This window comes from Prionailurus viverrinus, chromosome A3, assembly GCF_022837055.1.
Source record: "Prionailurus viverrinus isolate Anna chromosome A3, UM_Priviv_1.0, whole genome shotgun sequence".
In the NCBI taxonomy this organism is placed as follows: Eukaryota; Metazoa; Chordata; class Mammalia; order Carnivora; family Felidae; genus Prionailurus; species Prionailurus viverrinus.
In genome coordinates this window covers 105501399-105525064 of record NC_062563.1, presented here as the reverse complement: position 1 = coordinate 105525064, position 23666 = coordinate 105501399, and the positions used below count along the sequence as shown (strand labels likewise).

The window sequence follows — 23666 nt, the reverse complement described above, 5'->3', positions numbered from 1 at the left end:
GTTCTAACCAAGGAGGGAAATGACACTGGGGAGGACTGACTTGTTTTTCCATGATCCATAACTGGCTTCTGGTGATTCTCTTTTCTAAACGTTCCCAACTTGGAATTTTGCTAGATGCTGAACTCCAGCTTGGGAGGCCATATATACCCCGGGAGAGAAACTCATTTATTAGAAACTGGCTGCCCTGGAGTCCTTGTTCAACCTTCGGGTATCCTCGAGTCTCAAGGACGTCTCCAGGGGTCTCCACGTCCCCACAGGACCTGCCTGGAAGGGCGAACCGGGCGCAGCACAAAAACAGGGGTGCCCCCAGGAGCCTGTGCCCTGCACGCGACTTCCAGGCCATCAGAACGCAGCCGCCCCGCCTACAGTCAGCTCGGCCCCTGCCCCCAGGAAGGATCACGTGGCCGAGCAGCGCACGCGTGGCGTGGCGTGGGGCGTGGCGTGACGCGGCGTCGCGTGGCGCGGCGTGACGTGGGGCGTGGCGGGGCGTGGCGGGGCGCCGCGGGGGCGGGCCTCCGAGCCTGGTGCGCGTTCCAATTGGTGAACAGGGCTCCCTTTTAGCCGGCTACGCAGAGGCCGCCAGCCCTTGCCTTCCGGCGTCTTCACGGGTTGCTGTTTTGGCGGGAGTTCGCGGCGGGTGTGAGGTGAGAACCGTGGGTTTGCTCCCGCGCTGGGGCAGGTCAGACCAGGTCTAGGATAGTTCCGGGGCCTTCCCATCTTGGGAGCCAGCTCGGCTCGGGCGACTTTTCTGGGGGGGGTTGGCGAGGGTTGGACGGAGTGCGGACTTTGCAGGGCCTGCCGCGCAGATGAGTCCTGTGGCTTCCCGGCAGCCTAGACGCGTCCAGGTCAGACGTTCGACCCCGCCACTGGCGCAGTCGCTTTTTCTTTATCTTGGGACAGCTCGGGGAACGCTTTGCGAGGGGTCTGGTGAGAGGCCCGAGTTCCGAGCCCGCTCCTCCCTCCGTTCCCTGGGCATGCCATGTTCAAGCTGCGGCTCTTTGTGGGGAACAGACATTCCACACAGGAGAGCGGGTTTGGATGTTATCCCTTGACCAGGGGCTGCAAACTCAGCTGTGCACACGGGCTGGGTATCAGGTGTGATTGATGTGGCAAATGGTAAGGCAGTGCTTCCGGGCTCCAGCCAGCCCAGGCCGTCTGGGGTACAAGCCAGAGACGCCCACTCTCAGGTCGGGGAGTGGTTTTTTTTTTTAATATAACAGCAGTAGTTGGAAACCTGTTGTTTTTAATAGAGCAAGCTCACTAGCTTTAAACGTTGAAGTTAATTAATCAAGTTTTAGAACATTATGTGGCCAATGTAAAATACGTATATGAACTACATTTGGCCCTTGGGATGCCAGTTTGCCACCTCTGCTATAGATGTCCAGGCAGGAGCTACAGAGTGACAGAAGCCCCTATTTTGGGGACTTGAGCACTAGAAAGATCTACCCCAGAACTGACCTCTGGATCTTAATGAGCTGAGTAGTTGACTCGGGGTGAATGGGAGTTACCCCTTGCCCGTGTTTTACGCTGCCCCTTTAGGGTTGGCACGGATCTAATGGGGCTAGATTTTAAGAGTGGGGGTGGTCTGAGGCTGGGGAGAAGACATCCTCCTTGCAGAGTAGGCAGAACTCCTCACATTGCAGCCTTGGCTTGGGAGCTCCCTGTGCCAAGTGTCTGTGAATGGGGCTGTGAGAACGTTTTTCAAAGTAGGAAGTACATTTGGAGGGAGTCTACCAGAGCTTGTGCACTGAAGGAATTTCCATCCTCCTGCCTCTTGGCTTCATGGTTCTAAATTGTGCTAAGTGGGAAGAGGAGAGACCCAGGGGAATTCTGGGAGAGGAAGTTCCAGTCTGCCATCCAGCACTTCCTGGGTCCCTCCTCTGTGCAGCTGTTGCCCCCAGGAGACTTTCAGATGATGTGGGGAAGTGAAACCTTGGCCCTGCAGGAGGCTTCTTGCCCAGCAAGCTTGGGCTGGGGGAATCAATGAACAGAGGCAACAATTAGAGGGTGATCCAGAGGCATCAAGGATGGAGAGCCATGGACAGAATTTGGTGGGATGACAGGGAAGGGAGAAGGTGCTTCCGCATGGTTATTCTGTTCATTGTGTGATGGGGTACGTAAATAATTGGCTCAGCCTACCCATCAGCGACATTGTGAGAAATCTGGTCAGAGGGGTTTTTAGCGTCCAGTTTCTAGGCCCGGAGGAGTTCAGAGTCGTTTTGGGGAAGAAAGATGTTTGTTAGTTCAGGGGAGTATTATGGTGGGAAAGAGGGTGCTGAGGAGATACCAGGTGGGGGCGTTTGTGGAGAGTACTATTACGAGGGGATCCACTATGGAAAAGTCTGTCTTGCTCCCAACCAGATGAGCATTCTTTGGGAACAGGTCTGTGTTCTGGCCCCCAACTGTCCCCCACCTAGTACCCATGATTGGATGGATAAATTTCTGTCTTCTGGTGCAAAGGGAAGAGCAGCTGAGCAGCACCTGGTAGCCTTGTGATGATGGTCCTGTTCCTCTTTAGCAGTCGGATGCCTCCTTCCTGCCAATCCAGCCTTCTTTCCCTGTGCACAGAAGGGGTCTCAGTTTCCATTGTCACCCCGTCTGTACTACGAGATGGCAGGGTGGCCGTTGATGGCAAGGCAGCCGATCCCTTTCATGTTAGCCTGAGGGAGCCCCTGATCTGGATGTTGTGGTATCTTTTGAGGCCAGCTGGCTTCCTTTGTAGGACTTGTCAGGTATAGGGTGGGGCTTTGATCTGAGCCAGTCTCCCTCCATCTTCCATCCCAGCTTCTCACTCCTCCTGGTCCAGGTATTGTCCGTCCGTTCTGGAGGTGGGGGCTGAGGAACAGTCACTCCAGGAACTTCTGGTTGTGGCCCAAACTACAGTTTCCCCTCCATCCTTCTTCCTCTCCCCAGGTAAGGTTCCTGTGGGGGGAGAGAGAGGCGCAGAAGTGGCTAGTTCCCAGATTTTATAGGCCCCCAATGGATACCATGTTGGAAGCCAGACTCCAGACCAAGCAGAGGAACACCCAGAACAGCCGGGAGGTAGTGTGGCCCTTCCCATTCCCCCAGTACCCTCTGTCCTCTCCCCTCCCCTCCCATGTCCCCTCACTTCTGGAACTTCCTTCCCCCTGCTAAGGACTTTGAGACCTCTCATTTCTTCCTGTGGCCCTTTTCCAGACCAGCTTGTGGTCCTCAGGCTTTGGGATGAAACTGGAGGCTGTTACCCCATTCCTGGGGAAATATCGCCCCTTTGTGGGTCGCTGCTGCCAGACCTGCACTCCTAAGAGCTGGGTGAGTGATGTTGGGGCTGGGCCCCATCCAGGAAGCTTGGATGCCATGGCTTTGGGAAGCAGCTTCCTTTATGTCTTTCTGAGTTCAGCCCTCTCCTGCCCATGCCTCTGCTCTTCTCTCCAGGGGATGGATGCACCCGTGTTGGTTGTATTGTCAGCCTGGGGCTGGCTTCCAGGCCTGGGAGAGTTGGGTGGAGAAGTGCAGAGAGAGGAGCTAGGGTGTGGCCAGAGGGCTGGGGTCTGGCCATGCCTGCGTGAGTCTTACTGTTCTGGGGACACTAAAGTCACATAACATGCAACACATGCTTGAAGACCTTGTGTCCATGCCATGTGCTGGTGCTGATGAGCCCCAGGGTCCTGGCAGAGATCCAGGCTACATGTTCTCTGACGTTGATAAGAGAACTTCTCAGAGACTTTATATGCTACACTCCAAGAGGCTGATTCTGTAGAGAGTGCAACACTTCTGTTTTGACCATGGAACTCTTCTTCCTGAGGAAGTCTCCAGATGAGAAATGAAATACTGTGGTGTAATTGTCTCCTGGTATACTCAATAGTTCATCAGGCAGAGACTACAGAAGATAGAGCAGGAGCTTTCCTTTGTTGGTTTGTGAAGGCCCCCCCCCACCGACCCCCAAGGACATGCTGTCCCTGGCCCCTCTCGTGCAGGAGTCCCTCTTTCACAGAAGCATAATGGATCTAGGCTTCTGCGACGTGATTCTGGTGAAGGAGGAGAACACCAGGTAGTCTAGAGCTGGGGGATGGGTGGAGGGTGGTGGGCAGGGCCCTTGGGTGCAGGGCTGCTGGGGCCCTGCTTTGCGGTGTTTTTCCCTTTGGTGGAAAAAGAAGGGCCCCCGTCCTCTGTTCCATACCCGCAGGTGGGGAGAGGCAGCTTGGAACTCTCCTGCAGATTGTTCTGTGAGCATTTATGGATTGCCCACAGTGTGTCAGGCCCTAAACCCGTACCCCACTTAGCAGGGAGAGGGGAGGGATGGGGGCACAGAGGGGCAGGTGCTGCTTCTTCCTGCTCCATCATAAGCCAAGCTCAGGTGTTCTCAGGCCGTGGGACTCAGGTGTGATCCCTTTCTGATGGAGCATGCTCTGTAGACCCTAGTGCAGCGTGGGCCCTCTGAAACATCTTCCCCCTGCTCTGGGGGCTGTGCTCAGGTTTCGGGGCTGGCTGGTTCGGAGGCTCTGCTGTTTTCTGTGGTCACTGGAGCAACACATACCACCTTGTCGGGATGCCCCAGAGAAGATCATGGAAAGAACTGGGTGAGGAGGCATGGACTGGGGTCTGGATGGCACTTCTGAGACCCTTGAAGGGATGACAAATGCTCTAGGCAGGGGTGGTTGAGAGGGCTGGCTTCTAGAGCATTAGCTTTGCCTGGCGCCCTTCCTTAAAGATGTAGGATAAATACTGGAATCTGTGCTCGTCGGCATGCTGTGGTGCTGAGGGAAGTTACCTGAGAGATCTTAGTCTTGCCCCAGCCTAACACCACTCCTCCTCACACCACAGGGTGCAGAATGTCATCTCAGGGAGGGACCCAGGAGGGGCTGGAGAAGGCCAGGTGTCAGGCCTTGTGAAGAAAGAGGTACAGCGCATCCTGGGCCATATCCAGGCTCCACCCTGCCCCTTCCTACTCAGGTAACTCTGTGCTGAGGGGCATTTTTTTCTGGGCTGGGGCCTCTGCCCTTCTGGAAAGTGAGTGTTGGTTAAGTTTGGGGAAAGACTAGACTCCCCTCCCGGGAAGTTGGATGGTGTGTTTACCAGAGAGCCTGAGGGAATGCCTGAAGACGCTGTGAGACCTTTTGAGGACAGCTGGCTCCTTGGTGAGGCCAGTCAGGTATGGGGTGAGGCTTTGACCTGAGTCAGCTTCCAGCCCGGGTTCTTACCATTGCTGGCCTGGCGTTGTCTCTCTGTCCTGAGGATAGGGGGTTGGGGGTCACCCCAGGAAGCCTTGGTTGTGGTCCAGACTTCAGCTCCTTTTCTGTTCTTCTTTCTCTCCCCAGATCAGGTTCCTGTGGAGGAGGTGAGGTGGTTGGTTTCCTCCATCTTACAGGCTCCCATGCTCTCTCCCACACTCCTGTAACACAGGTCTGAGCTCTTCTGAGATGCAGGGCACTGTTCCTGGAGAGTGGAGGGACGCTTGGGACAGAGTAACACATGGCTGCAAGGACAAAACAAGGGCTAGGATTGAGAATACCTGCAGGGGAGAAAGAGACTTGTAAGCCAGGGACAAAAAGGGGAAAGGAGCCAACGTCGAGGGGGCAAGGATGGAGGGAACAGTCCTGGAGGGAATAGCATGAGCTGTGGCCATAGGAAAGGGCCAGGTTTGCTCAAGAAGCTGATGGGGTTGGAAGCTGGTGAGTGAGGGAGAGAGAGAGCCGTTGGAGACGAAATTGAGAGAAGGGACAAGATATGCAGGGCCATTCAAGTTGTTTCAATTTGATTTTTAAGTGCAGTGAAAACCAATGGAAAGGTTTTAGGCAGGAACTGACAAGATTAATTGGAATCAAGAGTAGAGAACAGAAGACTATTTGGGAAGCTTTGTTAGTCCAGGTGAGGTGCCATCCATGGGGCATGGGGTGGTGACAATAGGGGTTGGAAAAATGGATTGAGAGACCAGTGTGAAATTAACAGGTCTCCCTGATGGATTGAGGGTGGGGGCAATGAGGAGAAGAGATCTCAATCACGGGACAGCCAGGTTTTTGGCAGAGCACCTGGTGTTGTGGATGGAGGGGACAGGCTTGGGGAGGAGTGAGTTTGGCCCACAAAGGATGTTTTGGACATAAAGAGTTTCAGATACCTGACTTGTTGGAGACACTGAAGAGGTAGTTGCTTAGTCTGGAGCTCAGAAGAGATTGGGGCCAGGAGCATAGATTTGCAAAGCTTTAGCATACGGATGATGTTTAAAGCTGAGAGATGAATGAGTCACCGAGGGAAAGAAGGCACAGGGCTGTGCGTGGTGCTTAGCTGTCTTGAAAGTGCTCAGTGGTCAACTGCTTGGTTAGGACAGGAAGTAGAGGTTGTCAGTAACTTTGACCAGCCTTCCATGTGACAGTTGTTTGACTTTGCTGAGACTTCTAGTCCCTTGACCTGACCATCTTTATACCAGTCATCAGCCCCTCTCTTGTCTTTTTTTCCCTCCTAGACTTGCTTCAGTTCCAGAGCATTGGAATTCATGGTGATAATGTCCTGGTGAAGGAGTCACTTGGTTCTGTTTGGACTCAGCTACCTGTCTTTTCTGTACCTGCCTTTTCTGTTTCCTTTATGAGATTCTCAAAGAGGCACATAGCATTCGCCCAGACTGATCCAGACTGCTCCTCAGGTTTACCCACTGTCAGCTGATGCCCCCATCTTCTGCTTCATAGAGAAATAGAAGCCACTGGATGAGGGCATGCTGCCTGTCCACCACGTCTCTGTGCTGCTTGCATCTACGCTGCTGTCCTTGTTCCCCACCAGTCCCCCCACTGGGCCTCTGGGGAATGCTGCCTCAGGGACTTGGCCCTTTCAGTTCTCCCCTTTTTGTATCACTAACTCCTTCCTTTATATTTCACCTTTCCCAGCAGTTTTCAAAGACCAGGCTAGGTTATGCCTAGAGAGGGTCTTGGTACTCTAATTTCCTTTGGGGTAAATGGAGGCAGGAGATGCCCTGAAGCTGATTTGAGGCAGTTGCACCATGGAGTCTTGGGAAAGTAACAGCACCTCACAGGCGTGGAGTTTGGTGTCAGGCCTGCCTTCCAGCCTCTGCACCACCACTTAGCTTTCTCTACTGTTCAGCTTCTGTAACCTCCTCAAGGCTCACTTCCTTCTTCCATAAAGTGGGGACAGTAATAGTGTACTTGCCTTAGAGGAGTGCTGGGCAGCGTTCTGAGGGCCTGTGGGGCCCAGACACAACCTCAGACTGGCTGTCCCTCTCCAGGCTATTTAGCTGGGCGCTGCTGCGGTTCCTGAAATGTGTCTTCCTGAACGTGCAGCTCCACAAGGGCCAGATGAAGATGGTCCACCAGGCCGCCCAGGCGGTAAGGCCCGCCCTCCATTGGGATGGGGATGGCGGGGAACAGAGGAGCAGAGGCTAGCCAAGCCCCAAGTTGGGACCAGCCCCATCAGCTGGTGGGAAAAATCCACTGCTCTTTGACGACCTTCTCTTCGTGTCTCACGGTCTTGCTCCCACGGGGCTTCCTCTAACGTCTTTTCATCATGGTCTTAACCATTATGTCAGTGCATTACCTTAAAAGTTGTTGACAGAGCTCCTCTACTTTTGGGAAATGTGCTCAGAGGAAGAACTGCTCAGCTGAACCCTCCCTCCCTCTGGGGCTGCCCTGGGTCCGGAGGTGCTGGGTTTCAGCTTCCTGCATCTTCAGGGTGGGGGCAGATTGGCACTTCTCTCTGGCTGTCCCCAAGCAGGGCTTGCCGCTTGTCCTCCTCTCTACCCACAAGTCCCTCCTGGATGGGATCCTGCTGCCCTTTGTGCTGCTCTCCCAAGGCCTGGGTGTGCTCCGTGTGGCTTGGGACCCCCGCACCTGCTCTCCCACCCTCAGGTAAAAGCTTTGTGCCCCTAGACATACAAGGCAGAAGTCCCCAGCCCAGGGCAGGGGTGTGTGGGGATGTGTATGGGGGTGTTGCAGCTGCCCAGAAGCCTTCTTCATTGTCTCTCTGTTCCCAAGTCTGCCATCTCCGCCAGTGGGGCTCAGATGGAGGGTTAGCCCTAAGGCCATGCCTGGCTTCAGGATATTCAGGCAGGATCCAGGCTGGCCGTGGTGGGCCAAAGCTCTCACTAGCTTATCCTGCCTTGGTCCCATCTCCTGAGCCCCTTCTCTCATCAAGCTTTGCCTTGTGCCCCACAGAGCTCTGCTAAAGAAGCTTGGGGGCCTTTTCCTGCCCCCAGAGGCCAACCTCACCTTGGACAGCTCTGAGGGAGTCCTTGCAAGGGCCGTGGTCCATGCCGTAAGTGCCCCCAGTGGTTCCAGTGGGGCCAGCCCAGAGTACAGGGACTTGTTGCTGCACTGGCCTTGATATCTGCCTCCCCTAATTCTCTTCCAGGCTATAGAGCAGCTGTTGGTCAGCAAGCAGCCCTTGCTTATATTCCTGGAAGAGCCTCCTGGGGTCCTGGGGCCTCGGCTGTCAGCCCTGGGCCAAACCTGGCTGGGACTGGTGGTGGAGGCTGTCCAGCTGGGCGTTGTCCCAGATGCTATGCTGGTGCCAGTGGCCATCACCTATGATCTGGTTCCAGATGCACCCTGTGATGCATACCACGTGAGACCCTCCTGCCCCTGGGGACCCCAGATGGGTACCATCTCTAGAGAAGATACACATTGTTTTGGTTTTTAAAAATTTTTTTAATTTATTTTCAAGAGACAGTGCAAGCAGCAGGGGAGGGTCAGAGAGAGAGGGACACAATGGAATCCAAAGCAGGCTCCAGACTCTGAGCTGTCAGCACAGAGCCTGATGCAGGGCTCAAGCCCATGAGCTATGGGATCATGACCTGAACCGAAGTCGGATGCTTAACCGACTAAGCCACCCAGGTACCCCATGAGAAGATACACCTTATTGTGTCCTGTGGCCAGTTCCCTTTAGGGCTAGGGTTAAGGGGAGAATTCAAAGGACTTCTTCAATCATCATCCTGTGGCACTTGCCAAGGCCCTTATAGTTACCGAGTCATTTCATCCTCACAAGACCCAGTTAGAGGGATTTCTCCTGTTTCATGGTTGAGAAAATAAGCTTGAAGAGGTCATGGTCATGTACCAGTTCGGGCCCAAGATAAAACAGAGCAGAAAACAGTGACCCCAGGAAATTTGTTCACTCAACCCCTCCCTCCCTGCAGGCCTCGGCCCCACTGGGGTTGTGGACAGGAGCTCTGGCTGTCCTGCGGATCCTGCGAGGCTGGGGCCGCAGCCGCCCAGTCTGTGTCCGTGTTCACCTGGCCCAGCCCTTCTCCCTACAGGTATGCAGCCTGTTGGGTAAGGCTGGGAGTACCTGGGGTCTGTCCCGTGGCTTCTGGCAGCCTGGCCCTCAAAGCCCTCTGCAGGGATAGCCTTGCCTGCCTCAGGTGGGCTATGTGCAGGTTTCCTGGTGGGCCAGGGTAGGCCACCTAAGAGCCTTGTCCTGGGCAGGAATACACCATCAACGCTAGAAGCTGCTGGGGCAGCAGGCAGACCCTGGAGCAGCTGCTGCAGCCCATCGTGCTGGGCCAATGGTAGGGGCATGGGCGTGTGTGGGTCTCAGGGGCAAGGCTGGTAGCCCTGCCAATCCAGCTTGTAAGCTGGCACCCCTTTCCCCCATACCCACAGACACATCACCGTCTCCTCCAGCCTTCCCTCGCCTGTTATCCATGGGTCATCTAGAACAGTCCCAGGCCTCCCTCCTTGCGTATAACCTGACTGCGGGACATGGCAGATAGGCCTGGAAGGGGCTAGAGTTACATGAGCCACCTCTTGCCTTGGGAGTGGGGATGGGGAAATATCCTTACCCTTGAGGAAGGTTGGTTTCCCCACAACTGTTTTTAGGTTTGGTCCCTTTATCCTGTGATCTGTGTCTCTGTCCCAGCACTACTGTCCCGGACACGGAGAAGGAGCAGGAGTGGACTCCAGCAACTGGGCCCCTTCTGGCGCTCAAGGAAGAGGACCAGCTCCTGGTCAGGAGGCTGAGCCGTCATGTCCTGAATGGTGAGGGGATCTGGGCCTTTCAGGGGAGGCTCCTGAGTAGTGTCTCTGCTGGTTCAGCCAGTCACTGGGACCCTCCATTCCAAACGGGTTTCTGCACCTGATGCCCACTCCTGTGTGGCCCACTTGGGACATGTGAAGAGGAGTGGAAGCTTTCTTGGCTCTGGGGAGCCAGGGCAGCCAGGGAGAACAGGAGGGAGCCACTAAAGGAGTGCACACAGGCCGGCTAAGCCATGGAGGATGCACTGTGCAGGGGGCAGATGGCTGGATGAGCCACGTACCCAAGGCCATACCTGGCCCTGCCTTGGGCTCATCACTTTACCTTAGCTGTAAATGAGGGTGATGTCAGCTGCACAGAGTTACGCATATAAGGGACTTAAGAGCACCCTCTAAAGCAGACACTACTAGGTTAACCGAATTCTCTTTACTACCCTTCTTGAGTGCCTTCTCTGTGGCAAAGACTATGGGTTGAGTAGGCTTGTGAGGCAGGGACGGTCCCTGAGCTCTCAGCATGTATTTGATAAATGTTGGTTCTCCACAGGAAAGGGTGGCACTCAGGGACCAGGCCTTCTCTCCCCTTGCCTGTGGTGGAGTTGTGTGGGGGGGTGTGTGGCCGCTGCTACGGGTTGGGGGAGGAGGGTTCTTGACTAGGAAGACTCGCTGGGTGATGGAAGGAGTAGGCTGCTGGGCCTCAGGCCCCGATCAGCATTCCCACTCCTCTCCCACCGCGGCCCCAGCCAGCGTGATGAGCTCGGCAGTGATGAGCACAGCCATCATGGCGACACTGCTGCTCTTCAAGCACCAGAAGGTAGGGGACAGAGTAGTAGGGGCTGGGCTGGGGGAGGGGGTGTGGCCCTCCTGCTCAGCTCCTGTGCCGTCCCCCCTCCCCCCCCCCCCCCACAGGGTGTGTTCCTGTCACAGCTCCTGGGGGAGTTCTCCTGGCTGACCGAGGAGACGCTACTGCGTGGCTTTGACGTGGGCTTCTCAGGGCAGTTGCGGTGCCTTGTGCAGCACACGCTGAGCCTGCTACAGGCACATGTGACCCTCCTCCGCGTCCATCAGGGGGACTTGCTCGTAGTTCCTCGGCTGGGTCCCGGCCTCACACACCTGGCACATCTGAGTGCTGAGCTGCTGCCTGCCTTCCTGAGTGAGGCTGTGGGTGGTGCGTCCCCGGGGCCTGGGCTGGGTGGGACGGGTGTAGGGGTGAGGGAGTGGCTTCCTTCTTCATTCGAGGCCCTCTCCTCTCCAAGCCTGTGCTGTCCGGGGGCTGTTGGCAGGCAGGGTGCCGCCTGAGGGACCCTGGGAACTACAGGGCATCGAGCTGCTGAGCCAGAACGAGCTGTACCGCCAAATCCTGCTGCTGCTGCACTTGCTACCACAGGACCTGCTGCTGTTACAGGTCAGCCCTGTCCCGTCAGCCTCCCCCCACGTGGTTGTCGGAAGAGGTCCGGGGCCCAAGCTTGCCCAGTCCAACCCCTTAAATCCGCCTACGGCAGGAGGTCTCTGGCCCTGCTCTGGCCGGGCTCCTGCCCATTTCCTGGTTCTCTTGAGGCCATATGGGTGCTTTTTCTCCTCAGCCCTGTCAGTCTTCCTACTGCTACTGTCAGGAAGTGCTGGACCGTCTCATCCAGTGTGGGCTCCTGGTTGCCGAGGAGGTAGGCGGAGCGGAGACAAAGCCCGACTGGGGCCTGGCTGCCTGATCCCACCCAGAGTGACAGCTGCCCCAGGCTCTTCCTCTGCCCTAGTGTGCTATGGGGGTGGACATGTCCCTGGCCTGGCAGACAGGGAGGCCTGGGTCCCGCCTCTGCCCTTCTTTGCCCTGGATTTGCCACATCTTCCCTATCATGACAGGACTGGACAGCTGTACCTCTGAGGTTCTGTGCATACCTCCTGTTTGCCCCCCCCCCCCCATTTCTTGTCCACAGAACTGTGGTTCTTGAGTCAGTGCTCACTTCCTTTCACCCTGCAAGTTGGCTCAGCAGGTGTCACGGTCTAGTGTGGTCCTAGGTGTCCTCTTGGGTCTCCTTTTCTGGTTTCACCTCCATGTGCCTGGTCTACTGTGTACTTGGTCTGGGGAAGTGGGAGGCTCAAGGCTGAACCTGTTAGGGACCAATAACTCCCATGGCCCCCAGACCCCAGGCTCCAGGCCAGCCTGTGACACAGGGCGGCAGCGTTTAAGCGCAAAGCTGCTGTGGAAGCCAAGTGGAGACTTTACTGATAGTGACAGTGATGACTTCGAGGAGGCTGAGGGCCGGTTCTTCAGGGTAAGTTGGGAGAAGCCACAGTGGAAGGAGGGGGCAGGCAGGCAGTGGGAACTGCCCTCATTCTGGTCTGTCCCCTCCAGCTCAGTCAGCAGTCACGCTGCCCTGACTTCTTCCTCTTCCTCTGCCGCCTGCTCAGCCCGCTGCTCCAGGCCTTTGCACAGGCTGCCACCTTCCTCCACCAGGGACAGCTGCCTGATACAGGTGAGGCCCACACTTCCCTGGCTCTCCAGAGGGAGGGGGGAGAGCTCAGGGCAGAGGCTGTGCAGGGGCCCCAGGCCTAGGTTTTTCTCTCCCACAGAGTCGGGCTATGCTGAGCAGCTGTTCCAGTTCTTGCAGGCCACTGCCCAGGAGGAAGGGTTCTTTGGTGAGTCCCCAGCGGCCAGCCCAGACTCCCTGAAGGCAGGGGAGGGTTTGCCGGTGGCTGCTGCCCCCTGCTGGTCAGTGACAACCCCAACTCCAGGAAGGAGGGCTGCAGGATACAGAGAGGGTCTTCACATCTAGTCTGAGCCCTTTTTGGTTAGCTCCTTCTCAACACAAGAGAAGCCTATTCCCAGTGGTTCCCTACCACTCCCTATAGCCTTCACTTCTCTCTTCCTTCCAGAGTGCGCAGACCCAAATCTTGCTATCAGTGCTATTTGGACCTTCAGAGACCTGGGGGTAAGAGGGGCCAGTTTTACCATCCTCCTGCCTCCCACCCCTACACTCTGAGAGAGTTGCTCTGGGAAGAATAGGTATGGTGACAGTAGTTGGAGAAGGTAGGATGGTTTTCCTGGCCTTCTTGGTCTCCTAAACCACTCTCCTACCCGGGGTGGGGGGGGCTTAAGAGGCAGCACTTGCGCTCAAACACTAAGGCCCAGTGGTCCCCAGGTCTCACGGCAGTTTGCCGAGGGATGGGCACAGCCTCCCGGGTGGGCGCTCACAGCCCTTCTCTGTGGTCCAGGTGCTGCAACAGACACCCAGCCCTGCAGGCCCCATGCTCTACCTGTCCCCTGCGTTCACCAGCTGGGAAAATCAGGAGAAGCTGGAACAGTTCATCCGGCAGTTCATTTGCAGCTAGAACTGTGGGATGGAGTGCCTGCTGAGATTCTCAGCCCCAGATCATAGCCATGCTCTGGAGCCAGAAGACTGGAAGGGAGGCTGTACACCCCTACCCGAACTGTATATAAAACCTTTTCTTGTTTCATTGTCCCTTGTCGACTCTCTTGCATTCTCCATCCTTTGGTGTGTTAAGCGAGGGGACTGGACTTTTCCCAAGGCCAGTGTCTTTTTTGGGGTATCTTCTCCTTCCCTGTAAGAATGTTCTATCTTGTTCCCTGAAGCCCTAAAAGACGATAAACTGTAGCAGAGGCCAAGCTGCTGCTTTGGGCTGAGAATTTTATTGACGAGCACCTCTTCCACCCGGAAGAGGCAGCTTGAAGCAGCTGGCACTGGGCTGCTCCCTGTGATGGACGGCAGTGGATGCTCCCACCTCTTAAGTCCAGGGCTTGTGGTAAGACCCATCACACCACCTTGTTGATGATGACGCCTAGTTCTTCGATTTCACACTGAACTTCATCACCCTTCTGCAACAGCAGGCCATGAGGACATCAGTCCTTTGGTCTCCGAGGCCTGGATTTCTCAAGGCTGCCAGGGATTTTGGGTGTGTGTGCCCTTTCCTCCTTTCAGTCAACCTACCTTGAGAAAGACTGGAGGTTTCCTGAATACACCAACACCTGGGGGCGTCCCAGTCAGGATGACATCCCCTGGGTAAAGAGTCACGAACCTGGGGCAAATGGGACAGGTGAGACCAGGGGCTGAGATGGCCACAGCCAAGACTGGAAGGCTCAGCTCAACCTCAGGTGGGTGTGTGAGGTAGGGCCCCATCCCACTTACTGGGAGACCCAGGCTATCAGCTCTTCTGTCTTAAACACCATCTGGTTGGTGTTGCTGCTCTGGACCACTTCCCCATTCACTCGGCAGCAGATCTTTAAGTTGTGTGGATCTGAAAAATGCAAAAGCACCACGCTGGGGTTCTTGTTTTCTCTCAAACCCCTCCCTTTACTCAAAGCAAATGCAGAGGTAGGCTTTGTGACTTCCCAAATGAAAGGCCTGTCTGCTGGTCTCCTTGCGTCTACCACCTAGCAGAGTATCTGCCTGGGTGAGTTTAGGAGGGCCTGTCCCAGACCCTCAGTTGGGAGAGAAAAAATGGCTGTTTTTGCCTTAAATGGCCATCTGTCCACAGCAGAGGCTGACAGCTGCAGATACATAAGTGACTTGGTATCTGTATAGGCAGGGGCACTGAAGCCTCCTGCATCTGACGGCAGGGGACAGCTTACCTGTACTAGTGCCCTAATAAGCACTTTTATTATTTTTTTTTGCCGTACACACGCCCACTCCTTAGAGCAGCTGGAACAGTTTCACTTCACTGATGGCTGGCTACATCAGGTGGTGTAAAGCTGGACCGCAGGGACACACCCCCACCTAGATGGCTGGCTGCCCTCCTAATCACGGGCTTTCCTCTTGTTCACTCTGCCCTTGCTGCTTATAACCGGTGCTGCCCTGTTAACACTGGCTGCAGAGGTCCTGATCTTCCTTACCGTGGAAAAGGTGTACAGGCTTTTGACAGCCACTTTCTGATGCTCAACACCTAACTTCTGGTTCTTTCCAACTTAAAGATGCTCCTGGATAGTGGCAGCTAGAGGAAGTCATACCTCTGCAGTGAGGGACATGAAGGGCGCCTGTGAAACTCATGGCCTAGGCTGACTTGCTCTCTAAGGAGTCAGCAAAAGGCAACTCCATCCTCCCAACTTCCTGAGTGCTGCTTTTCATTTACTCTGATGCATCCATGCAAGAGCAGGAAGAGTCACCACATGGGTTATCTCAAGACCTACCTGCTATACTGTCCTTGGTCACCAAGGCAGGGCCCAGGGGGCAGAAGGTGTCAAAGGTTTTTCCCAGCAGCCACTGCTTTCCATTGCGTCTCATTTGCCAGTCACGAGCACTTACATCATGAGCCACAGTGAAGCCGGCTACGTGAGCCATGGCATCTGTGGCCTTTAGGGGACAGGGGATTTGGCCAGATTGGAAGTTAGATCATCACGGTGACACCAACCCCCATGACAAAGCCTTTATCCCATGTTAGTAGCCAGAACTAGCCAAAGATGGGCAAGGAATAAGGCTGGGAGCAGGTAGTTGTCAACCATTTCCCAATGCCACAGACCACTGGCAACTCCTCTTCCACCGTACCTTGATGTGCTTGCCTTTCCTTCCAATGATCACAGCCAGCTCCACCTCCCAGTCCACCTCCTGTAAAGAAAGAAGCAGTGGGCTGCCTGGCTCCATTCCCATGCTGAGGGGTATGCACCACCCTGCCTCAGGCCCTGGGTCTCTAACAGTGGGGAGTGGCTGTGGGCCCACATAGGTGTTCACCATGAGCCAGATGTAGTGAAGGAGGGGGAAGAGTGGCTTGTAGACCCATAATCCTCGAGCACTGGCAGGTAATACCACTCCATGCAGGCACAGCTCTCCACTGTGACTGCAGAAGGCAAGAGGAGTCTGGGCACTGAATTTACAAGTGACTTGATGCACTTGCTCTTGATTCAAAAAAGGGTGAATACCAAGTAATAACAGCTAGCCCTACTGCACGCCAATAGCATTCTATATGCTTTCAGGTATTAACTCATTTAAATGAAAAGAAATGGGCACGGCCACAGAAAAAGGAAAACATGCTCAGCCTTTCCCATAATCTGCAAAGTACCACTATAAAACAGATACAACTTAGCCTTTCAAACTGGTTGCTCGTTCTAATGGTAACAACCAGTTGATCTGAGCACCCCGACACCTGATCTTGGTCTCTAGGATTGCTTCCCACTAGACAGAACTCGGTTTCTTAGGGGAAATGGCAAATTCCAGGTCTGAGACAGAATACAAGATAAGCCTGGACTATCTTGGCCAGAAAGCAAGGGAAGTACTCAAAAAGTGACAGGGGTGGGGCCAACTTGGAGCCCCCCACTGGCCAAATTGAGAGCATTTGAATATCAAAAAGAATGTTAGTGATAGATTGCAACATACTGGGTAAAAATAAAAATCAGAAATACACCCTGCTAGGGACAGGAGTATAAAAAGGGAGGCAGCTTTTCTTCACAGGATGCCAGCTAATAAGAGTAGAAGGCGGCATGACAGAAAAATCACCTTTTTCTAACCCCTAATACATACAATGATGGATTCAGGTGAGGATCCCTGAGTGAAAAGCTATGTGGCAATAAGAATAGTCACAGGTTCTCAAATTTCTACCCTATAGACTGCTTAATTACCACAGTGAAATACACCTTTCCAACGAAGAGATCGTGAACATCAAGTAAACCAAGTGATCAAACGGCCTCTCAGTGGGGTGTGATGCACATCTGTTGGTACAGACTGCATTCATATCATGAACAGGGTTAGTGCCCTTATAAAAGAGATTCCTGCCCTTCTACCATGTGAGGAAACTGCAGAAAGACAGCAGTCCATGAACCAAGCACCAAATGTATCAGCACCTTGATCCTGGACTTCCCAGCCTCCAGAACTGTGAGAAATTCGTTGTTTATAAGCCACCCAGTCTGTGATATTCTGTTACAGCAGTCCAAATGAACTATGTAAAATCCTTGACAAAAACATTTAAATCTAATCATGAGGAAACCGACAAATCCAGAGTGCGGGATATGCTAAGAGAACTTGTCAGGATTCTTCAAAAAATCAGTGTCACGAAAGCTAGAAAATGGCAGGGGGACTGTTTGCTATCAGAAATCACCAAACTAAGGCCCACAGGCCGGATCCAGTTCACTGCCTGCTTTTATAAAGTTTTCCTGGAACACAGCCATATTCACTCATTTATGTATCAGCCACGCTGCTTTTCCATGACAGTGGCAAAGCTGAGTTGTTGCAACAGACACTCTATAGCATTCAGAGTCTATTATTTTTCTTTTTTTTAATTTTTTTTCAACTTTTTAAATTTATTTTTGGGGCAGAGAGAGACAGAGCATGAACGGGGGAGGGGCAGAGAGAGAGGGAGACACAGAATCGGAAACAGGCTCCAGGCTCTGAGCCATCAGCCCAGAGCCCGACGCGGGGCTCGAACTCACGGACCACGAGATCGTGACCTGGCTGAAGTCGGACGCTCAACCGACTGCGCCACCCAGGCGCCCCCAGAGTCTATTATTTGCTAACTGACCCTCTGAGAAAGTCTATGGATCCCTGTTTAGATTGAAAGCACTAAAGAGACATAGCCAAGTACAGTGTGTGGCCTTGACTAACCCTGGTTCAACAAAAAATAAAACTGTACCCAAATTAGAAATCCTCTTTGGAGGCAATTGGGAATATTCCCAATTGGACCATATAATGGGTATTATGTTAATTTTCTTAGTGGTGATAGCGGCTATTATGGTCATGCAGGACACTGCTTACTCTTAGAAGATGCATGCTAAATTTTATTATTTTTCTACAATTAAGGTGCACTATTTTTGTAATCAGTAAAAGATATGTTAATTCCTTTTTCTCCTGAGACCAGCCTTCCACTGTATAGTCCCCAGTAGTATCTGCTTAATACACTAAGCAACAGGCAGCTTCTTTAGGCATCCTGAGTGCTGAGCACCCATGCGCTGGGCCCCGGTGACTGGGGAGGGCAGTGAGGAAGGAAGCACTGACCTGGCTCTCGGGTGGGAGGATGACCTCGTCGTAGGGCCCCACGATGGAACTGGCAAACTTGCTGAAGATGATGGGCTCCTTGGGCACAGGAACGTTCTGCTCTTTGCAGTGGTCCACATAATTCATTCCCACACACACCACCTTGTCTGGCCGTGTGACAGGGGCCAGAAAGGTCACCTCTGACCGTGGTAGGACTGGCAACTGGGCAGCCAGAGCTCTGCAGAGACAAGAGCAGGAGAGAGGGACTGATTGGGGGCAGGCCAGCAACCCTTGGGCACACTGGGCAGGTACTGCAGCAGCCACAAGTTTTGCTCTTTAAAGGGGCGCCTGGGTGGCTCAGATGGTCATCCGTCCAACTCTTTTTCAGCTCAGGTCATGACCTCATGGTTCTTGAGTTCGAGCCCTGCAATGGGCTCCACACTCACAACTGGAGCCTGCTTGAGATTCTCTCTCCCCCTTTCTCTGCCCCTCCCTTGCTCTTGGGCATAATCTCTCAAATAAACAAACTTACAATTATATACTTCCAGATCTATAAACCATCACAATCAATGTGGAAATCAAACCCAGCTATTGTCCCTTGGTATCAGAACACTTTATTTTTATCTATGTTGATTTCCTTTCCCCTATTAGGTAATACACATCATGTAAGGAATTCAAAAGGTGCAAATGGGAAGAATGGAAAGGCCTCTCTTCTCCCCTTCTCCTAGTCACCCTGCTCCAACCTTGGACACAGCTACTGTGTCCTGTGTAGCTCTTCACGGCTGCTCTATGTATACTCTGCTCCTCCCGTCCTTTTTTTAGGCAAATGACACCAAATACATTTTTAAAAATACGTGTATTTTTTAGGGGCACCTGGGTTGCTCAGTTAAGCGTCCAACTCTTGATTTCAGCTTAGGTCATGATCTCACGATTCATGAGTTCAAGCCCCACGTTGGGCTCTGTACTGACAGTGCAGAGCCTGCTTGGGATTCTCTCTCTCTCTCTCTCTCTCTCTGCCCCTCTACTATTTGCATGCATGCATGCATGTGCACTCTCTCTCAAACTCAAAAATAAATAAATACATATTTTTGGAGATCTCTCCATAACAGTATATACTTGCCCCTCTTTTTTCATATGGCTGTATATACCTGCACAATACAGATACACCCAATTACCTGATGAGGGATACAGAAGTAGTTTCTTTCTTTTTAAAAATTTTTAAAATGTTTTATTATTTATTTTTTGAGAGGGAGAGAGAAAGAGAGACAGTGTAAGCAAGGGAGGGGCAGAGGGAGAGGGAGACACAGAATCCAAAGGAAGCTCCAGGCTCTGAGCTGTCAGCACAGAGCCCGACGTGGGGCTCCAACTCACAAACTGTGAGATCACGACCTCAGCCGAAGTCGGACGCTTAACCCACTGAGCCACCCAGGCGCCCCTGTAGTTTCTAATCTTGCAAGACTATGACAGTATAGGAAGCATACTGTCACCAATGCTGTGTGCTGCCAAACGTCTGTATTTTGCCGGTTTAATATGTAAAAATAATAACTCAAAGTGGTTCTCAATTAATTTCATCAGATTCCACACGGATCCTGGCTTTGGGGAAGTCCCTACCTAATCTAGCCCCAACCCTAGAACTATCTTTAAGAACACCTCTTTGCAGTCCTCTCTCCTTCAAGGAGCCAAGAGTCCAGACCTTCCCTCCTCTCCCTTCCCCCTCCCAGGTCCCAGACTCCTCAGGCAGCCAGGAACTTAATACCCTGGGGAAGGCAAGTGTGATGAAGCAGTTTTGGCTCCACCACCAAATGTGTGGCTTTGGGATAGTTAATCACCATCCCTGGGCCTGAGGATGTTGTCATACAAGATTTCTAAGACTCTTCACTAAGAGAACAGGTGAGAAAGGAAAGGTAGAGTTACCCTGCTCACTTGCAAAAAAGTTACTAGCTGGTTGTTTCCCAGGGCAGGAATGGGTGGACCGAGAAAGAGGGTAGCAGGACAGCCATCGTAGGGCTATGCTGCCTGTTGATTTACCTTCTTGCCACCGAGAGAGTGGCCTCTCCCTGCTCCAGGAACTCCATCATTGTCTTGGGCAGTGTGGGGTCAAAGGCGTTGAGGTTAATGACCCCCCCGCCATTCCCTGATTCCAGGCCCAGGTGAGGTCCCATCAGGTGGGGTGCCTGGAACTGCACCAGTCTCATATTTCTGGAGGGTTGAAAGGGCCACTTCTGAGCCTGCAGCAAAGCTGTGAGCAACCTTCTACAAGAGACCAGCATCAGAACCTGTGAAGAAAAAATTAGGTCCTAGGGGACAGAGGGAGCTAAAACCACCATCAAGATCCACAAAGTTCCCTGAGCTGCAGCCCAAGCCCTTTTGCCCACCAGCCATTCCTAGAAGTAGTCTGCATTTATTAGTTATTTCACTGTTACATTTTATAAGGTGACTGTTTTTTTTTTTTCTCAATTCAATGCATGTAATGAAGCATTTCTAGAAGAGTGACTACTTCATGCCAGGCACTAATCTAGATAGGAGGGATTCCAGTGTTCCTTCAACCACTGCTTTCTAGAGGTTTACGCTGTACCTGGCACATCTCTGAGGCACTGGACAAACAGTATAGATCAGACACATTCAGTCCTGCCGTCCTGCTGTCAGGGGAGACGGATATTAACAATCACGTTGTAAGTAAGATCCAGCAATTGGGACCACTGTTGTAAAGACCAAGGGTCCTGCCTTTGTCTAGTTTCTTGAAGTGATACTGAGCTGAGCTGGGCTGGCCTTAAAATAAGCAGGACTAGAAATTAGTTAAGAGTGGGGCACAGCATGGGCAAGTGACCACTGGTAAAACTGGCTTCACAGCTGTCATAGGCAAATTTTTAAATGCCAGTTTGATCCTATTAACCTCCTAGTGAAAATGCTTTCCATTGCTCACATTACCAAGCTAAACCCCCTACCAGGCTATCCCAGCCTTCTAGAAGCAACTCCCATGAGCCTCTCCAGACAGTAATTATTTAGTTTCTCCTGCTGAAGTACAGGCTACCTGAGGGAAGAGACTGCAGACAAAGGGCAGGGTCAAAGCCTGACAGGCATCATTGGGCTGTCTCCTCTCTGGGTTCTAAGACTACATCTGTCCTTTTCACTGCTTTTTCATAGCATTGTGACTGGCACACAGAAGGCTCTACACTGCTCTCTGTTGAATGAACAAATGCCAGAAGCAGGGGCTTGACTTTTCGCTACTTGGGAAAGCTTGGTGATTGTCAATATGGCTATGTCTTCCTTTCTCAAATCACTTAGAAGGTATCAACAGGGCTCAGGTCCTGTTTGGAGTTCCAGGCTTTACTCAGAGGCAAACCCCATTCTCCTGTTTTGTTTTTAATCTAAGTCTGGCCTTCATTCCAAACAGTCTCTGCCCTGCATGGGCCCTTGCTTTAAAAAGTAGCCCTTTATGCTCAGTCATGTGGAGGTGGACCCAGACTCCTGGTCCTCACCCTGATGACTCAATTTGCCACCTTCAGTTAAAGATTCATTAGACCCAGGTCACTGATCTGACTACTGTCATGGCCAGTAAGTTTGACCAGAAAACAAGGAGCTTTGAAACTTCTGCCCTCCTGTCTTATACAACCATGCTACTGTCAAAAATGTGTTCAAGCCAAAATGCATGCACTCAGATCTCCACACACTGAAAAAACAGTAACCGCTCCCGCTGAATGCCAGGTGTTAAGTGCTTTACCTATAATATCTGATTTAATTCTCTTGACAGTTATGGAAGATAGGTACTGTTAGCCCCATTTTACAAATGAAAAAACGAAGGCTTAGTAAGATGAAGGGGTTTTCCCAAGTTCCCAGGGAGAGAAAATAGCTGGGACTTGAATCCAAGTCCAGGTGACATTGAAATTCTTGGCTTGGGCTAAAGTGTCCTAGAGATGGGTGGGGGTTAGATCTCCAACAGATCTCCTAGAGCCCCATGGACACCCTGTCTGCTATCAGCCAGGGAAAACTTGGGTCACATTCTGGTTGCTGCTTCAGGAATAAGGCTGGTCATCTGCTCTCCAAGATAACCCCAGGCCCCACTGACTATGACCTTCCCACATGACAGGCATAGTCAGGCTCTCATTCCACCCTACAGCAATCCCCTCAGGCACAAGGTCCCATTTTACAAAAGGGGACACTGAGGCGTAAAGAAATCATCTGACAAAGTACCAGTTAGAAAGTGGCCCCCGTGCTTCTGCGGTAATCACGATGCAACAGGGCACGAGCTCAGTTCAACTCCGGAAACGTGTCCCTAAGCAAAGAGGCAGAGATTCGAGGCAGAAACAGCACAAGCATCACAGTCTGAGAGACGCGGGCCCCGTCCCGCCACCCACTCGCTCAGCACCCTGAACCAGTCCCCCAGCTTGGTCCCTGGCACTCAGCGGGCACTCACGACGGCCCACCCACCTGTGTGGTCAGAGGGATGGGGGGGGGGGGGGCGGTCCAGTCCTGACCCCAGCGGGAGACCTGGAGGGAGGCTGAGACCGGCCCGCCCCCACCCCAACCTACCTGGCCGCGGCGGCGGGTCTTGCCGGGCTCCCTGAGCTGTCGGGCTAGGGCTCACCGAGCTGGGGGCCGAGGTCAGCGGGCGCCTAGACACCTGCAGCGCGTTTCGGAAACAGCGACCGGCGGGGAACTACGGGGACAACACGCCAGGCTGCTTCACTAAGTAAGACTTTTGCACAAGTGGGCGCTGCCTAGTGACGCCAGAGAACAACAGCCAATAGAAGGGCGCCTCATTCCGACCCGGAAGCCAAGCCGCGGAGGGGGCGGGCCTAGCGCTAGAGGGCAGGTTGTCTTTCACGGGTTCCTTCAGGCGTCTGGGCAGGTCCCGACGCAGGTGAGGCCGACCGCCTCCGTTCCGCTCCCCCTCCCCCCACCCCGGGCGGACACTCCTCGTCTGCGCGCCAAGGGAGGGCTTCCTGAAATTTTGTGCCCTAGGCGCCTCGCTGGCCTCACCTGCGTCGGGCCCTGCTTCTAGGCCAGGCACCGTTCTGATTGTTGGGCAAAGTGTGGTGGAGGAGACCAAATGATGGCGTGCCGGTTCACAACAACGAATATTTTTGTCTTTTGATTCTGACATATCACAGAGAAGAGGAGGGATGATTGCACCCATTTTACATATGGGAAACCCGAGGCGGAAGTGTTTTGCTCAAGGTGACACAGGAGTGTGAGTAGTGGAACCAGCATTTTTGACCCCAAGTGCGGTCCTTTACTGCCATTCTCAAGCAGCCCTGTCTTCACACGCATTGTGCTGGGCCTAGGGCAGCACAGCGGGAGGCATAACCTCCAGCATCAGAGAACAGGCACTCTCGTGTAGAGGTGTTTTAATTACACAGGCAGTTACAATCCGGCTCTGTAGGCCTCTGGCATATGAAGACATATTAAGTGGTCTGGGCAAGATGCCCAAGACTTAATCAAGGACCAGATCATCAAGGGCTTTACTCGTCCCACAAAGGAGTCTGAGCCTTATCTAAGCACACGGGACATGTCACACACAGGGTTAGACTTGCATTTGAGAACTTTTGCTCTGGCCACTCCTCCAAGGCAAATGAGTGCAGTGGGGTAGGTGGCTTGGTGTGTGGCAGAGACCGTGAGAATCCAGACATGTTTAGAAGGTAGAACAGACAGCTCTTGATGATGACAGGAAGTGGAAGTGAAGGCGGAAGAAGGTCTCAGGCCAACTCCTAGGTTTCTGGCTGGTAAGTGGCAGTGCCATTATGGCGACAGGGGTCCTCCATTCTGGAGGGGCAGCAGGTCTAGGGAGAGGATGATGAGCTCAGTGTTTGAA

The 23666-nt window shown here is 53.2% G+C and overlaps 2 protein-coding genes across 16 annotated transcripts; one reads left to right on the top strand and one right to left on the bottom strand.

The window, feature by feature from the left end:
* Positions 1-547: 547 nt before the first annotated feature.
* On the top strand, positions 548-13399 carry GPAT2 (glycerol-3-phosphate acyltransferase 2, mitochondrial). 8 transcript variants are annotated; one of them, XM_047853774.1, is made up of 22 exons: positions 549-644; positions 2914-3042; positions 3178-3291; positions 3957-4030; positions 4455-4559; positions 4804-4932; positions 7211-7310; positions 7696-7829; positions 8136-8235; positions 8332-8544; positions 9113-9232; positions 9402-9484; positions 9835-9953; positions 10688-10758; positions 10854-11112; positions 11201-11349; positions 11528-11605; positions 12083-12214; positions 12295-12415; positions 12513-12578; positions 12816-12871; positions 13155-13399. In XM_047853774.1, exons 2-22 carry the CDS (start codon positions 2980-2982, stop codon positions 13269-13271), a joined length of 2403 nt encoding a protein of 800 aa, XP_047709730.1. In that variant the 5' UTR covers positions 549-644; positions 2914-2979; the 3' UTR covers positions 13272-13399. The 8 variants fall into 8 exon arrangements, with proteins under 8 accessions (XP_047709732.1, XP_047709731.1, XP_047709727.1 ...); XM_047853772.1 differs by having other exon boundaries at positions 7693-7829; XM_047853776.1 differs by having other exon boundaries at positions 548-644; positions 12083-12415.
* Positions 13400-13574: 175 nt separating this feature from the next.
* LOC125162577 (fumarylacetoacetate hydrolase domain-containing protein 2A) lies at positions 13575-22550 on the bottom strand. Of its 8 annotated transcripts, none has more exons than XM_047853779.1 (9): positions 22385-22550; positions 22046-22127; positions 19883-20130; positions 17876-18092; positions 15440-15499; positions 15085-15247; positions 14087-14195; positions 13889-13976; positions 13575-13776 (listed from the first exon to the last, which is right to left on the bottom strand). In XM_047853779.1, exons 3-9 carry the CDS (start codon positions 20122-20124, stop codon positions 13714-13716), a joined length of 942 nt encoding a protein of 313 aa, XP_047709735.1. In that variant the 5' UTR covers positions 20125-20130; positions 22046-22127; positions 22385-22550; the 3' UTR covers positions 13575-13713. The 8 variants fall into 8 exon arrangements, with proteins under 8 accessions (XP_047709735.1, XP_047709739.1, XP_047709737.1 ...); XM_047853783.1 differs by having other exon boundaries at positions 19883-20107; XM_047853781.1 differs by having other exon boundaries at positions 22440-22547.
* Positions 22551-23666: the final 1116 nt, after the last annotated feature.